General features: G+C 33.4%; 2 protein-coding genes across 2 annotated transcripts; both read left to right on the top strand.

Annotated features, from left to right (window-relative positions):
- Positions 1-380: 380 nt before the first annotated feature.
- Positions 381-1,344, top strand: LOC133799516 (wall-associated receptor kinase 2-like). The gene has a single exon (XM_062237528.1). It carries the CDS (start codon positions 451-453, stop codon positions 1,342-1,344), a length of 894 nt encoding a protein of 297 aa, XP_062093512.1. The 5' UTR covers positions 381-450.
- Positions 1,345-9,326: 7,982 nt separating this feature from the next.
- On the top strand, positions 9,327-10,515 carry LOC133799515 (wall-associated receptor kinase-like 22). Its single transcript, XM_062237527.1, has one exon. The coding sequence runs from the start codon at positions 9,508-9,510 to the stop codon at positions 10,513-10,515; it is 1,008 nt and encodes a 335-aa protein (XP_062093511.1). The 5' UTR covers positions 9,327-9,507.
- The last annotated feature ends 6,909 nt before the right edge of the window (positions 10,516-17,424 follow it).

Raw genomic sequence — 17,424 nt, 5'->3', positions numbered from 1 at the left:
AATCCACTAATTTCAAAGCTTTGTTTTCTTATATATATTGTAGTGATTTGTAATTTATAATAATATTAACGTGATAAAATTTATATTTTATATGAAATAAACATAAACTAATTCATAAATATGTTTTTTCTTTCCTGTCAGTTCTTACAATGAAAAATGGACATTAATTTTCCACGTATACGTCAAAGGAAAAATAGTATACAATATGTCTCGTTTGATATTTTATAATGAGAAAAGACTAGATGATATATTCAAGCTGCCGCGTTCAATAGGCAATTTTAGGAAATTTTAATTGTTACAGGGCCGGCAAAGAGGAAAAATTTGTATAAATACTTATATATATATATATATATATAGCTGTGTATACACCTACCAAAATAACAAAAATTACACATACAGAGTTTGCTCTCTTCAAGAGATCGATACAATAAAGTAGCCCGTGTGTTCAAGATGGCGTTAAACAAAGTAAGTATGTTGATTATGCAAGTCATGATAGGCACAATCTTCATAGATGTAGTCTTTTGCAGCAGTAGGAGCATAGCAACCCCCATAAGGGGCTGCAACAGTCAGTCATGCGGGGATTTAGCAATTCCGTTCCCATTCGGCCTTGACAAAGGCTGTTACAGGGAACCCCCAGTTCTATTCCAGATCCATTGTCTGAAATCAACGCCGTACCTGTTCAACTCCAGTTTCGAAGTCAAGGACATATCCGTTTTAAAAGGCGAGGTAACCATCATTCTGCCTATTGCCCAAGATTGTTACAGTGAAAATGGCACACAGTTAACTAACGGTACCAGAGACGTCACGCGAAGCTTGAATGAGTTTTTCAGTGTTTCCTACAACAAAAACAAGTTTTACTCCATAGGTTGCGACAATTCGGCAACCATCACTGGCTCCCGCCGCGATAAAAACTACACTACCGGTTGCATATCCTCCTGCAGTTACGCCGACGAAATCGACTTGAAGTCTTGCTCTGGCGTAGGCTGTTGCCGAACTTCTATCCCCAGAGAACTTGTCAACTACGGCTTGAAGTTGGGAAGCAACAATAATCATAGAAGCGTTTGGAGTTTTAACCAGTGTAGCTATGCTTTTGTTATGCAAGAAACTGCGTTCAAATTTTCAAGCTTCCAAGAATTCAACAATGACTCTATGTTTCCGGTGGTTCTTGACTGGGCTGTTGGGTTCAATTCCTGCCAAGTAGCGATAGAGAATATGACGACCGATTACGCTTGCAAGGAGAATAGTGTGTGTGTTAACTCCACTTCTAGACCTGGCTACCTATGCCGGTGCTCGGAGGGCTACCAAGGAAACCCATACCTCCCAAATGGTTGCATAGGTACGTAATACTAAACTCTCTCTCTAACACATACAAGTTCTCAAACTAGCGTACGTGGGCACTATATTTCCTTTACCATTAATTGGTATATTCCACAATTTTTTTTGTTGAAATTTAAATCAATTTAATGTCCACTACTAATTTAAAATCTGAAAGTAAACTGTTCTTGTATACTTGCATAAATTATGTTAAAAAAGTTATTGAGAAATAAGAATAAAAAAGAAATTTGAGCGAAACTTCCTAAATAGATTATTTTTTTGGTTGCGCTTACTTATTTAAAAAAATTTATGAAAAATAATACTTAAATAGTTTATTTTTTTCGTGTCATCTTTCCCATCGTTAAAACTAATTATTAGAAACCTAATAATTATCATGTGGGCACACTTTATTTTTTTAAATCTTTATAAATTTATTGTAAAATTCTAATATAATTAATAATTAAAGAAACTGTCAAATTTTAAAAAATATAACTATAATTAAATTAAAATTCATTTAATTCATTAAAACAAAATTAAAAATCATCAAAATTAAATTAAAAATGTATTAGCTAAAAATATAATTAAAATAAAACACCCAAAATCACTACAATAGAAGTCATGAGAAACCCAAAATTAATAAAAAAATAGAGATACAATAACTAATTATTCTTATTTTAATATTAGTGTTTTTAGTTTCATTTTAGGTGTGTTTTGATGTATTATTTTTCAGTTTTCTTTTATAATTATCTAAATATTTTTAGATTTTGAAAGTAGATTTTTAAATATTTTAAAACTAGAAATAATTTTGACGAATAAAGTGTGTACACGTGGCCAATATGTTTTATGTCCCTCCTAAATTTTAACAGTAGATATAGGATGCAACAAAACCAACTACTTAGATAATCATGTCAAAATATTAACTGAATATTTTTTTAAAAAAGTAAATGAAATATTCATTAATAGGCCAATAGACATAGTCTATTACAATAACATACTGTTCATAGAACAAAATCAACCAACATATACAATAATCAATATAATAAAATACTAACAAAAACTTCATCTAAGAGTCTAATTAGCCACAAACAATCCAACGTACATAAATGAAAAAAAGTATTCATTTATTAATTTAGTTTTATGGAAAATTATTTATTTTATGAGTGCTAATAGACTTATTATTTTAATAAATGTCATGTTTTGAATCAATTTAATTCAATAATAAGTATGAACATAAGTTAATTCATGTTTACATAATCAATTTCTAACTTTTTTTTAATAATATATGTGGTAGGGTAGAAAATAAACAATATTAATATTTTAAGTAATACTTGAATGATAAAAATAAAGACTGAAAAATAGATTCATAATAAAAGCTAAATTTAAGGGCAAAAAAGAAACAATTTCATTAATTTAGGTAATAAATGATTATCCTAAAAGCTTAGGAGCAATCTTACATGCATTAAGAGAACTAGTTAGGGACTAATAGAAAACTCATTGCCATTTAAGGGCATTTTGTTGAGGAATTGGGGTGTTCAACAATTTAAAGTTGAAATTGGAAATAATAAAGAAAATATTTCACTAGCTCAAAAGAAAAATACATTTCTCTGTTAAATGAAGAGAAGTGAACACACATAGAAGAGAAAATGAAGCTATCCTCTGAAAAGGGGGGATGAATTTGGAGAGAATACACAATATCCTAATTTATAGGTTTCTCTAATGTTAGCAATTAATAAAATATTTATATATCCTATAAATAATAATTAATATAAACCATCCTTTAATTTAGTAAAACTAAATAGAATTTTCTAAATATAGAATTATCTAAATATAACTTTACTTTTCTAATACATTTCAAGATAAATTAAATGTGAGAAGACAAAAGTATACTACATGCAAATATGAAAGGGCAAACTGAGTGTTTATTCGGCCGTAAAAATATAGAACACAGTGATTGTCTAACCTTGTTATTTTATTTTTTTCTTTTCATTTCCTTTTAAACAATTCTCTTTATTAAGCTTTCTAATTTTTTTAAAATTATTTTCACACTTTTTAAATTTTTATTTAAGTTGAAAATTATCTGTTAACCAAAAAATAAAAACTTCTTTCTATGTGTTAATACTTTTATTATTTGTTAAGAAAAAAATGATCTAATATATATATATATTTCATCTAAAAGAAATTACATACTCCTTGTTTATTTTTCATAGTTGAAATTATATATATTAGAAAAGGTGAATTAAAAAAATATAATTTTATATAATTAAAATAAAATTTTGTCAATTTACATGAAGATGTGTTTATCAATAAACAATTAATTAATCAAGCAAAAGAGAATGATAAATTTTCTTGTATTTTTTTTTTTTTAACTTTAGTAGTATTCTATATTCAAGTCTTCTATTTTTCTATTCTTGATCTGAGACAAAATTAATGAAGGTGAATGTGGGAATACGGGTTATCAGTCAATATTGATGAGTGTCAATAATTTTGATATTTTGTTTAATTGGGTACTATGGGTGAATATCCATTTTTCCTCACTAGAATTTGTCAAAAGAGTATATATTTACAGTACTAATAAGGCTATATATATGTAATTTTATTGTACATATGAATCTTTCAGATATTGATGAGTGCCAAATAAACTCAAACCGCTGCCAAAATGGAAAATGTGAAAACACACCTGGGAGTTTTAAGTGTTCATGTCAAAAGGGGTATAGGCTACTAAACCATACCATTTGCATACCAGTTCACATCAATGAGAATTCAATTATTATTTACTCCGTTTTAAGTAAGTATTATCTACTCTCTGGTTTCAGTTAATATTGAATATTTGTACATATGTTGCTTTACTTTTATGGAAACTAAACAATAAATAATGAAGAAAATTTGGATATAGTTTATAGAGAATATAATTTGATTTGTTACATGCTTATAAACTACATAAATAGACTTTGCAACAATTTACATGGAATTCTTAAAAATACATAACATGGCTACTACAACAAAAAGGGTCTTTAGGGGCGACGGATCTCGCCCCTAATAATATACCCAAAGTCGTCGCTGATAGTGATTAGGGGCGACATGTCGTCGCTAACCAATCGGCACTGATATTTCGACGCTCATGTTGATTATTAGTGGTGACAAAAAAATCATCCCTAATAATTAATATTAGTGGCCACAGCTTTGCCCCTATTAAATTGAACGTCGCCCTTAATAATTGCGACTGCTAGATCAAATTCCGTCCCTAATTATAAAAATTTACCCCTAATAATATAATATTAGCAGCTATTTTTATATTATAGCGGCAACAAATTCGTCCCTAATAGTTTTATATAATTAAAAAATATTTATTAAAATAAAACATTTAATTCATAATATCAAAAATTAAATATGCATACAATAATATATTAATTAAAAGTTATTGTTGAATAAAATAATATATAAAATATTTCAACCCTCAGCGGCCTCCATATCATCCCCTTCTTCTGGTGCCTGCAGTGGCTGCGATGTCTATGGTGTGTGCAGGGGCATCGACCATGGATACTGTGGAGGTAACGATGATCCTTTAGGTCCATACATGTATGGATAAGGATAGGGCAAAGGTTGAGACAATGGTCCACTCATATGAGGAGGCGATGGTTGTGACGTAGGTTCACTCATATGAGGAGGATAAGCCTGAGGGTACGGAGGCATTAGCCATTGATACATTTATGGTTGGGCCGGAGGTTGAGATGGGCATGATGGTGTAGGTATGTCAAGATGGTCTGGTGAAGGCTGAGAAGCTGAAGCTTGAGACATGTGATGTGTCTGGGGTTCAGAAGACGAACCTACATACTTATTGTAAAACCGCTGACTTGTATTCTGCATCTCCACGTTTGTTGCCTGACATTTTTAGGTGGAAGTTGTTGATACACGTACTAAAGCTGCTCATTCATGGTCTTCACCATATCAACCAATTTATGTATATCCTAAGTCGACAGGTGAGGTGGTGCCTGAGACCTTGACCCTATTCCGACCCCTAACCATGACCACAACCCTATTTCAACCCTTATCCCTATCCTCGACCCCTACCCACGATCATGACCCATGGCCCACGACTCTATTCCGGCCCTATCCCCAATCCCATTCTGACCCCCGACTCTATCCCGACCTAATCCCTGATAAATTAATACATAAATCTACAAAAAAAAAAAAAATTGACAACATCTCCCCTATACTAATTACCTAGCCATCTGTGAATAGTTAAAAATAATAATTCAAATAACATAATAAATTTCTTTCTTATATCTCCTCAGCACACAAAAATTTCCCAGACCCTACTTAATACACACAAGTTCATAACCTTTTGTTATCACCGCTTCACATTATATATATATATATATATCTCATAACTTACTTCACTATGGATGAATATTTAGGATATTCAAATTCCTCTAACAATTGTATTGTATAATAATATTAAAACAAGAAATAGGAAACATACCTCTTGCAATTAACAATCCAAGAAAAATAATCAAAATATTAATTTATAATATAACACTTCTATCATATTTTTGGTAATCAAATTTCAACAGATTTTTTTTTATAAAAATTATTTAATAACTTATGTAATTTTTAATTTAATAGTGAGTTATTATTAATAGTTTTATTTATTATTTAATTTAGTCCCCTAACACCCCAACAAGACTTAAGTTCGCATATTAAATACATCTATATAAAATTTCAAATGTCAAATACACATATACAAATCTTTTAACTAAAATGAATACACATAACGAGCCGAGAGAGACACTCCAATCGGTAGACACGGACCTAAATTTCTCATTTCACTGAAATTGATGAACACCAAAAAATATATAAAATCATGTACAAATTAAAACATATATACACATATATATATATTTATATATACACATGGACACACATATAAATTAATATACATATATATATACACGCACATACATATAGATATACATATATATACACACACATACATACACGGTATACACATATACACGGGGACACATATATATAAGTAAAAATTAAAAAATAAATTAAATAAAACAAAAAAATATAAATTGAAAAATATAACAAAAATCAAAGCAAAAAAAAAATACATATATATATATAGTTATAAATACTTCTATATAGAAGGATTGGTGGTAAAGGAGTTGGCGTGGTGGAGGAGGCGGCAGTAGCATGGTGTCATGGCGGACCCGACGCGAGAGGGAGGGAGAGAGAGAGAAAGAGACGGGGTGGAGGGGCGACGACTACGGGGAGGCTGGGTGGGCTCCGGGAGGGGACAGCTCGAGTTGGGAGGGTTTCAAATTTGGGGATTTTGGAGGAAAATGGTGAAAGGAGGGAGAAGAAGTCGAGGGAAGGGGCTGATATCGAGGCCACACATGTCGTCGTTGATATTGCTTTTAATTGACGTGGTGACTAATAGAAGCGACACGTGTCACCGCTAATAGTCTTATATATTCAGGTTGGTGGGAAATTTCCCACATTTTTCAGAGTATTTTGAATTTATTAGGGGCAACACTTGTCGCCGCTAATATTAGAAATTTCACCGCTAAAACTATTTTTAATTAAAAAAGATTATCCGAGGTGAAATCAGCGGCGAACATGCTTTGTTAATTATTAGCAGCGACTTCTAGTCCCCGCTAATATTGTCGCCTCTAAAAAGCATTTTCCAAGTAGTGGTTTAGTATTATTTATATAATTATTTAATTTATTTGATATTTTTTTCTAAATAAATTATGTACTAAAACACTACTACAAAAATAGGCTTTAACTTTGATTTTTTCGCTTGTTATTCTTCGGATCTTCCGGAAACATTAACCGAACTTAATCCAAGGGAAGTTAAAAGTATTTAAAAATTAACTATGTTTATTATGTAAAAAATGATGTTAAAGATGTTTTTTCCTAAAAAAATATATAGTTTTTATTTGTATTATTATTTTTGTTTTTTATAAAAATATTTTAATAATTATTTTTTTCATTCTAATTTATAATTATTTTAATATTAATAAATATATTTGAACATTCCAATAAACTTAAAATTAAATAAAATTCACAAACTATATAGACTTAATGTACATATATATACACATTCATACATAAATAAAACCTAAGTACCACATAATCATCTAAGTTGTTCATACAACTAAACATGTGAAGGTTCACTTAACTAATTATTTAAAATATTGAAATTTCTTAAGTATTAAATATTTTAAAAAAAATTTAGCAGAATTTCTCCTATAAATAAGACTACTCAAACATGTTGACATTCAATTTGCAACAGTTATAGAGCAGATAAGCATAATCATGTTAATCTCTAATTACAGTAGAACTCATGTTAATCAAATTTTCATCTTGAATGCTTGCTTTGAATTTTGACGGTATCCATAAGCCCTGTAATTCAAACTAACCTTATCCAGTTAAGAGGAATGATAAGGTTACTTCAAACTAGGGGCTTATGGTTATCACAGCAACACACAAATTCTCGATACCCTATTCAAAACCTACCGCGAAACCTAAAAAGTTTAAATTATAGCTCTATAAATATATATCACATATTAATTAATGAATCCTAAAAAAAAATGGGGCAGAGTTTCCTCTGTTTCTATAACATATCTCATTTTCATAAGTGCCTATTAATTCAATACAAAGAAACACAACAATCAACATGCTTAATTTCATCCTTATACCACCGCAACACACAAATTTTTCTGATCCCACTTCACTAATTTTCAAACTAAGTTTCCACTAAATTCAATATGATTTAACTATATATCTATAAATATGTGCAATAGTAATAAATAAAACTAAAATACTTACTTACCAAATTAATCTTCAACTTAGTAGTCGTCAATCCAAAACCAAAATACTGCCAAAAAAATAATCGTCCTAAAAAGTTTAAACAAAAATAAAATATTAAAATTATTGAGTTTATATATAACTAGTACCAAACACATTTAATATTTAATACAAACTAAACATTAAAACATATTTATAGAAATGTCTCTTTGAACAAAATTTTAACTTGATTTTTTTTACAATAACATATTAATTTTTTTTTCAACAACAAAATATTAACTTGATTAATACACCAAATAATTGTTATAAATAATAATATTTAAAAAAAAAAATTATAAATTTATTAATATAATAAAATTAAATTCAGATTAATAAAGAAAATTATCATAACAACATATTTTAAAAATTCATACCTTCTTAAATAGTCAAATGCAACTTCAAATCAAGATTATTAACCTTAAAAACTTATGTATTATCCATATATTATCGAAAAATATAATAAATTTGAAATAATAAGCAAAAAAAAAATATATACGAATAAATATTTAACAATCCATACCTATTTCAAAGCTAAAAAATGTGTTTGGATGTTGAAAATCCATTCCAAAACTCAAAACGATGGGTATTTTTGACCACCACCCATACCCATTATCAAGTGAATAGCTTTTTCCTCTCTAAACTAAATATATTCACTTTTCTATGATCTAGATGAGATTTTTTTAAGCAAAATTGATGGAAGAAATTTGAAGAAAACAAGAAAAATGATGGAAGATAGGTGAAACATTTTTCTCTCTCATAGTGGTAATGGAGGTTTTCAAGTCTATTTTGCATTTCAGAATGAGGAGGCATGCAAGTGGAAAAAGGTTTTAAAGACCTTTAACTTTGATTTTTTTTTAAAACTCAAGTTAAAAGGTACCCTTTAACTTCGGTTATTACGAAAAAACTGAAATTAAAGGATACCATTTAACTTTGGTTATTACGAAAAGACCAAAGTTAAGAGCTTCTTTCTACTTATATTCCATAAAACCGAAGTAGTAGCTAAAAGTCGAAGTTACCTATTTTTGTAGTAGTGAAAAACCAATAATATATAACAAGTCCATGATTTTTGTTATGAGTTTATATACATTATTTTCATGTTTAACTTTATTTTTTAATTATATAGGTTCGTCTCTTGGCGGAGTTTTTCTACTTATTGGTTTATGGCATTTGGTAAGAGTCATCAAAAAAAGAAACAACATTAAGCACAAAGAGAGGTTTTTTCAAAGAAATGGTGGTTTATTATTACAACAACAACAACTATCTACAGGGGAATTTATTGTTGAGAAAACAAAATTGTTTAACTCTGAGGAATTAGAGAAGGCAACCAACAACTTTGACATGGATAGAATCATTGGCCAAGGAGGTCATGGCACTGTTTACAAAGGTATGTTGACAGATGGAAAAATTGTTGCTATTAAGAAATCAAAAATAGAGGATGAAGGAAAAATTGCAGAGTTCATCAATGAAGTTGTCATCCTTTCACAAATGAATCATAGAAATGTGGTCAAATTATTGGGTTGTTGTTTAGAGACCGAAGTTCCTCTTCTAGTTTACGAGTTCATACCTAATGGTACTTTAGCTCATTACCTCCATGACCACGAAAAAGAGTTTCAGCTAACATGGCACATGCGCTTAAGAATTGCTTCAGAAGTTGCAGCAGCACTTTTTTACCTACACTCAGCAACTGCATCTCCAGTTTACCATAGAGATATCAAGTCCACAAATATATTGTTAGATGAAAAATACAGAGCCAAAGTTGCAGATTTTGGGACTTCGAAAACAGTTGATGTTGACCAAACTCATGTCACAACACTTATTTATGGAACATTTGGTTATTTGGATCCAGAGTATTTTCAAACAAGCCAATTTACTGCTAAAAGTGATGTTTATAGCTTTGGAGTCGTTCTAGTTGAGTTGTTGACAGGTGAGAAAGCAATTTCTATTACAAGGTCCAACGAAGGCAAGAGTCTAGTCACATATTTTCTCATTTCAATAGAAAATAATAATCTTTTTGAGATTCTTGATAGTCAAGTTATTAAAGAATCTCAAAATCATAATAATGATCAAATTTTGGCAGTTGCTCACTTAGCAAAGAAATGCTTGAATTTGCATGGAAAAATGAGACCAACGATGAAAGAAGTTTCAATTGAGATAGCAAGAATCCAAATGATCAACAATGGTGATGATTGTAATGCTCCACAAAATGCTGAAGAGATAGAATATGTAAGAACTGAACAAATTGAGCCTTGGGATTTTTCTTATACCACAACCAATTCTGCTAGTACGAGTTATGCTTCTCCTTCAACTTTCATTGAACTACCTCTGTTATCTTCAAAAACTCCGTGATGGAATGATGAAATTAATAAGTTTTTGGTTTCTTTATTTTTATTTATTTTTTAATTTATTTGTGGCAATGAACCTATTAATGAAAAAAATAATGTTTTTTTTTTTTTTTGAGGAAAAGAAGAACTTTATTAATCAACAAACACAAGACAGATACAATACCAGCAGTAGCTAACAGCTACAGCAAACAACAAGAAGCAAGAGTTACAGGGAGTTTATAAGGCCAATTACATCTCTTTCTCTTTTCTTAGCCTTAGAGAAATTAATTCCCTTAACTCTAGCTTTGATAGCTAATTTTATAGATGAACTAACTACCATTACTGAGCTACAACACAAATCAAACACACACCTATTTCTATTACACCAAACTGAATAAAAAACTGCTGAAAGAATAGCATTCCAAACCGAAGACAACAAGTCTGAACAGACATTGGTGCTCCAAATCTTCCAGGTTCCAATGGTATGAGGCCAGCTATTAAAACCGGACTAGGAACTAACTTCTTGCAGAATTTTCTTAGTGAAAGTGCAGTAAAAAAAGAGGTGTTGATGGGACTCAGTGACACTTTCACAAACAGGGCAGAAATAAGAGGCCAGCTCCATAATTTTCCCAAGATTATCTCGAGTAAGAAGGTGTTCATTCATCACTTGCCAGGAAATAAATCTGTGTTTCGGGACACATAAACGATGCCATATAGCAGAAGCATATTGAACCTCACTAGCTGTTATAAGAGAAAGATAAAAAGATTTCGCTTTGAATTTACCTCTTAACCCCGAAGAAGTTACAGCAGCACAGTCTATAACATTTCTCAGCTTCAAGAATTTCTGAAAGTACCAGCTTGTGTCATTTATTAAAGGGACAGACCAGAAACTTTGACCTTTGAGGTAGATCGAATCTATCCATTTGACCCACAGGCAATCCTTTTTGCTCGAAATAGCCCAAATGTGCTTGGCCATCATCGCAATATTCCATTTCCTACCTTCAAAGAAGCCAACTCCTCCATACTTTTTGGGAAGACAGACTTGCTCCCAAGAAGTGAGGTAAAGTTTGCTTTGGTTCCCTTTCAACCCCCAAAGAAAATCTCTGCAGCTTTTATCAATGGCAGCAACAACTTTCTGAGGAAGGATGAAGATATTCATCCAGAAATTCCTAATTCCAAGAAGGACTGAATGAATGAGTTGGGCTCGGCACACAAAAGAAAGATTCCTGCTTGCCCAGGAATGGAAATTCCGCTGATTTTTTTCAATGATTTCCCCACAGTCTGCAGCTCTCCATTTTGTTGGTCTTAGATGAACTCCAAGATACTTAAGCAGGAAAGAGCCTTCTTTCATTTGAGTAATCTCCAAAAGTTGAGCTTTACAATCGTCTCTTATGCCTCCAAAGTATATATGAGACTTAGTGTTGTTGATTGAGAGGCCTGTTGTAGCAGAAAAGCTATCAATAGCTGACTGAGCAAGTCTCATTGATTTCTCATTACCCTTACAAAAAATCACTAGATCATCTGCAAAACAGAGATTGACAAGTTTTAAATGTTTACATAAGGGATGGAAACCAAAACCTTTTTGTTCAGAAGTCTGAAGTAAAAGCCAAGTGAGATACTCCATAATCAAAACAAATAAAAGAGGAGATATCAGATCTCCTTGTCTAAGGCCCTTTTCCCCTCGAAAGGTGCCATGAAGCCGACCATTGAGTATCAACGAATATGAGGTTCCCTTTAAACAAACCAGCACCCAATGAATGAACCTCGAAGGGAAACAAAGACCCTTGAGAAGGTCAGCCACAAACTGCCAATCAACTGTATCGTAAGCTTTGCTAAGATTGATCTTCATAATACATCTAGCTGAAATGTTTTTCCTTGTATAACCCTTGAGCAATTCCTGAAAAATAAGAATATTATGCGCCAAGAGACGATTTTGATAAAAGCCCCATGATTACTGTGGATCAATGTAGGAAGGACTTCAGACAAACGAGAACAAATCATTTTAGAAATGCATTTATAGAGCGTATTGCAGCAAGCAATAGGTCTATAATCTGCTGCAGATTTTGGGAAATCAATCTTCGGAATGAGGGAGATAACAGTCTCATTAAGTTCGTTGGGAAGAACACCATCACGAATTTTTTTTAGCACAGCCATGCAAATATCATTTCCTATCTCATTCCAAAGGCCTTTGAAAAAACTCGCACCAAACCCATCCGGACCGGGGCTCTTAATTGAATGAATGCCAAACATAGCTTCTTTCACATCTTCCTTAGTGAAAGGCCTGATCAACTTGACTTGCTGCAGAACAGAAAGCTTTTCACCAAAACTCAGGCTATTGGTATCGATCTTTTTATTGGCCGAACTCTTCTTCCCCATGAAGTTCCTGAAGTGATTAAAGTAATGCTCTACTACCTTATCATAATCATCAATTACCTCCTCATTTACCACAAATGAAGTAATTCTATTCTCAGCCCTCCTCTTCTTCATGATTGCATGAAAGTAGTGGGAGTTTTCATCATTAAATTGCAGCCATGTTATTTTACTGGTTTGTTGGAGGAAACTAACATACCTCTTCCTTGCTTGAGTAAACTCTTGAAGCTTGATTTGTTCAGTTAACTGGTGCACTGTATTGAGAGGGTCATTAGCTAAGGCACCTTGGGCCAAATTGAAGCTTTCCTTAGCTACCTGATAGCTGTGAGGAATGTCTCCCAATTCCTTTTTGTGGAATTTCTTTAACACATGTTTCACCCTGTAGAGCTTTAGGATAATACCAGCAAGGCCTTCCTTAGTAGTAGCTTTGTTCCAACTATCAAGAACAATTTCTTTGAACATACTATGGAACATCCAGCAGTCAAAGAACCTAATAGGCTTGATTCCAATATTCCCTATAACATGGTTCTTGATTACATAGTAACTATGATCTGAAATACTGTCCCATTTACAAATTCCTTCTGTGTTAGGAAAGTGATCCAACCATTTTTCATTAGTAAAGACCCTATCAAACTTTGAGTAAATTCGATCCCCTATATCATGCTTATTAGACCAGGTGTAAGAGGAACCAGCACAGTGAAATTCATATAATTGGCCTACAGAAAGCAAATTTTGGGCATCATAAACCTCCTTAGCAGTTATAGGTCTACCTCCATTTCTGTCTTGATAGCTAAACATAGCATTGAAATCTCCTAAAACAATCCAAGGAAGGTTCAAGTATCCTAACCCAGCAAGCTTATCCCACAATACTTTCCTGTCCAAAATAGAGTTAGAGCCATAAACAACAGTAAAAAAGAACTCTGTTTTATGACCAGGAACTCTGATTTTACAATGCACAAACTGAGTGTCTTCGCCAAGAATTTGAACTTGCACAAACTTTGATTGCCAAATAATCAATATTCTGTAAGATATCACACTACTCGAGTAATAATCCCAGTTAGGAAAACTATTACTGATTATTCCTGCTGTTTTCTCATGACGGACTTTGGTCTCAAAGAGCGCCCCAAAACAAATACTATTCAATCGACACAAGTCACGAATATCTCTCTGTTTATTTCCTTTATTCATACCCCGAACATTCCAACTAAGGATATTGCACTTCTCCATATTGACTAGAGTTAGAAGTGGTAGCCAAATTCCCATCCCCTGGCTCTTGGAGCGCTGCATAGCCATTTCGAGTTATTGCTTTAGAAGGCAGGACATAATTGGTCTTGATTCCTCTCCTTCTTGGCATTATCCACTTCCCCCCGTTCCTATATCCTTTGCCACCCCTATTTTACTGACAGTAACTTGCTTTGCTGCTGTACCTACATTAGAATTAGCTGACTTGTTTACAGTAACAGCAGCTGTTTCGCATGAATGTGAGGCATCCTGAGAAGTAGCAGAAATTACAATAACAGCAGCTGATTTACTTGAGGCATCCTGAGAAGTAGTAGCTTGCTTATTATCAACATAAGGCTCAACCATAATCTTTTCAGCACCCATCTCTGGTTTCTTAGAATCTGGTTTGGACTTCTTAACCCAAATTTACCCCTTATCCTTCGAACAATTCACCACAGTATGTCCCAAACAGTCACAAGCTTTGCATTTAGAAGGAAGCCATTCGTACTCCACCAATTGTTCAACTAGCTGATCTCTTTCATTAACAAACGAGAGAGTCTTAGGGGGGGGGGGGGGGGGGGTCTCAGAGATTTCCATGTCAACAAGAACTCTCGCAAATTTGACCATCGATCTATCGCGAGTAACTTGATCAATCATAATGGGTTTGCCTATAGTGCTAACTAGAGCACTTAGACTATTACGACCCCAATATTGAAGCCCCAAGCCGTTTAAGCGAACCCAAACTGGAACCGATTTAACCATCTGCACTGTGTCCATATCAGGTGTCCAGGGACGAAGAACAACTGGTGTTTTGTCGAAGTGAATCACACCAGTTTCCAGGACTAGATCCCTAGTAGCAATATCACGAAAGCTTACCAAGGTAAATCCAGAATTCATACGGACTATCCAATCAATACTAAGGTTACCCCAGACTCTTTTCACAAATCCTTCAAATACTCGAAAGGGGGGATTAGCACCCAAAACTACACAAACAATCGATGAGCGCCAAAAAGAAGCTTCAACCTCAATTTCATCAATGTCTAGTTTAGCAATTATTTGATCCCCAACCTTCATAGGCTCTATGAAATCCAAGCTAGTAGATGGAGTTTTCACCTGGTTGGCTTTGAATTTGCTCCACACATCTTTGGCTGAGTTCTGATAATCATTTTTCTCCACCTCCTCGGCCCAACTAGCTGCTTTGGACAAACCAGGTATGCCCTCTGTACCCTCTGGCAAAAATTGCTCAGCATATGAATCAGCTTCCAAAACTTCACACGGGTCATGGTATTCCTCAACGCTATTCTCCAGTACGACATGTTCTTGAATTGAAGAGAGATCTGGTTTCGTCTGAATGAAATCCGTAGAAACGGCCACCGCCGCCGGCTTCGGTGCCTCCTTTTTCTTCCGACCCATGGGGAGAGAGAAGGAAGCTCCACACGCCTAATGATAAAAATAAGTAATTAACTGTTTTTCTTTCACACTGTTCTGAAAAAAATAATGTTATACAACCTAAAATGATTAAAAATCCAAAAGAAAGTCAAGAATAACATCGGTCCAAACAAATTGTCTAGTCATCCTAAGAGCATGCATAACTAATTCATGAGTAGCCACATTAACTGAACAACGAATATGGATTAGGGACACTCTTGGAAATCTGGATAACATACTTGTTATATGATTTAACAAGAACGCAAGGGTACTATTCCCAACAATCTCCCACTTTCCCTAAAGAAAATTGAGGCGTCTCTCTCAATGTGTCAATCACATTATCCTGAACGAATTTATCTAACAACGTCTTTCTTATCAGTTTTGTAAGAAACTATTTTTGAAGCTATCCTCAAGATCATTACATCAATTATGTTAAATTTTCTTGAATTAAATGATACTTCATTTCATATGCTTTACCCTTTCATGATTTCTAGTTCTTCTAGAATAGTTGTCCAATACATTTCAAGGTTAATGTGTTTCCTCCACAGTTATCGAAGTTTATTCTGATATCAGTCTTTGAAGATTTCTATCTGGTTTAAAATCAGTTCATCTTTTGGGATTTTAGGCCACTTCCTAAATACACAAACATACAATCTCCATTATATTCAAGATATTCAAAATTAAGTCCTTATAACTATTAAATGACTCAATACACAAATGACTATTCTCCCACTTACTATTTTGGATTAAATGTGTTTTATTAAACTAATAAATTAATTTCAAATTAATTACTAGTGTATTAATATCCCTGTGAATGTAATTAATTACAAAATACATTTATAATTATAAAAGAGCTTGTTTCTATAATTAATGTGATCTAGATAATAACACATTACATTCATCTAACTTTACTAAAACACTTTTTACATAAAGTTGGTCATCTTAAAGGCCTATAAAATATATTTCCTTTATTATGGTGTGAATTACCAAGTTTTAACTAATTTAATACTTAGTAGTTTACATGCAATTGGTTTCTCCAAAACAATTATGTTATCCCTCAAAAATCAAGGGATGATGTGGCAAATGAGAAAGCGGCATGTAGCATCACAAATTAGGGAAAAACGACGAAATATTGAAAAAAGACCGATGAGCAAAAAAGATAGGTATAGGACCTATAGAGAAGTCAACCAGGCCAAAACCCCCTTGGGGTGGTCGGCCTGGCCCTAACCCCTAGGGGTGGTCGACCCACCCTATCGTTCATAGGGTGGTCGGCCTACACTCCCAAAGACTGGTAAAACTTACGCTCGTTCAGACTGAGAGCAACAGGCCTAGCACCCATAAGATCAACAAGCCTAGTGTGGTGTGCTGCCCCTTTGGCACACCCACATGGAGTCATTTTGTAAGTGAGCATGCCTTGGTGCTTGATCATTAGTCAAGTCTTGCACCAAGCAACTCATGGGGTAGGGTAGTGGCAATTTTGTAATTATGCATATGTCTCCCAGACAAAAATCATATATGTCACTGGGAAGACCTTGTATCCCTAGAAGGCTCCTTAGGGGGAGGTGACCTGGTGACTTAGGGAAGCACCATGGCCACCAGCAGATAGGGGCCAAAGCTGTGTACTCCTTTGCCCTATCAAGGCTATATATTAATAAAATGATGTTTATCCATACTTGCCCTTGTATGCTTCCTTATTGCCTATGTGTTACTTGTTTGTCGTCTTCGTTGGGCCATCGCGTGCCACTTGCCTTGTTGTGTGCTTTGTGTTGTGTGGACGTTCCAAGGAATGACTTGCTTTGTGCTTGCTCATACTTCGTTATTGCCCGTTGCATGTCCAAGATGTGTTTATGGCTAACCACTGAGTTTGTTTGCCCCCAGGTGTGTGTTGCAGGCTGACTTGCTAACTTGGAGTGTC

This window comes from Humulus lupulus, chromosome 9 (genome assembly GCF_963169125.1).
Source record: "Humulus lupulus chromosome 9, drHumLupu1.1, whole genome shotgun sequence".
NCBI classification, from domain to species: Eukaryota; Viridiplantae; Streptophyta; class Magnoliopsida; order Rosales; family Cannabaceae; genus Humulus; species Humulus lupulus.
The sequence above is the reverse complement of the archived record's forward strand: the minus strand, read 5'-3'. Positions and strand labels throughout refer to the sequence as shown.

What these genes read in the sequence shown, in the direction of transcription:
- LOC133799516 (XM_062237528.1), top strand. Translation starts at nt 451, where the DNA reads ATGGCGTTAAACAAAGTAAGTATGTTGATTATGCAAGTCATGATAGGC.
- LOC133799515 (XM_062237527.1), top strand. Translation starts at nt 9,508, where the DNA reads ATGGATAGAATCATTGGCCAAGGAGGTCATGGCACTGTTTACAAAGGT.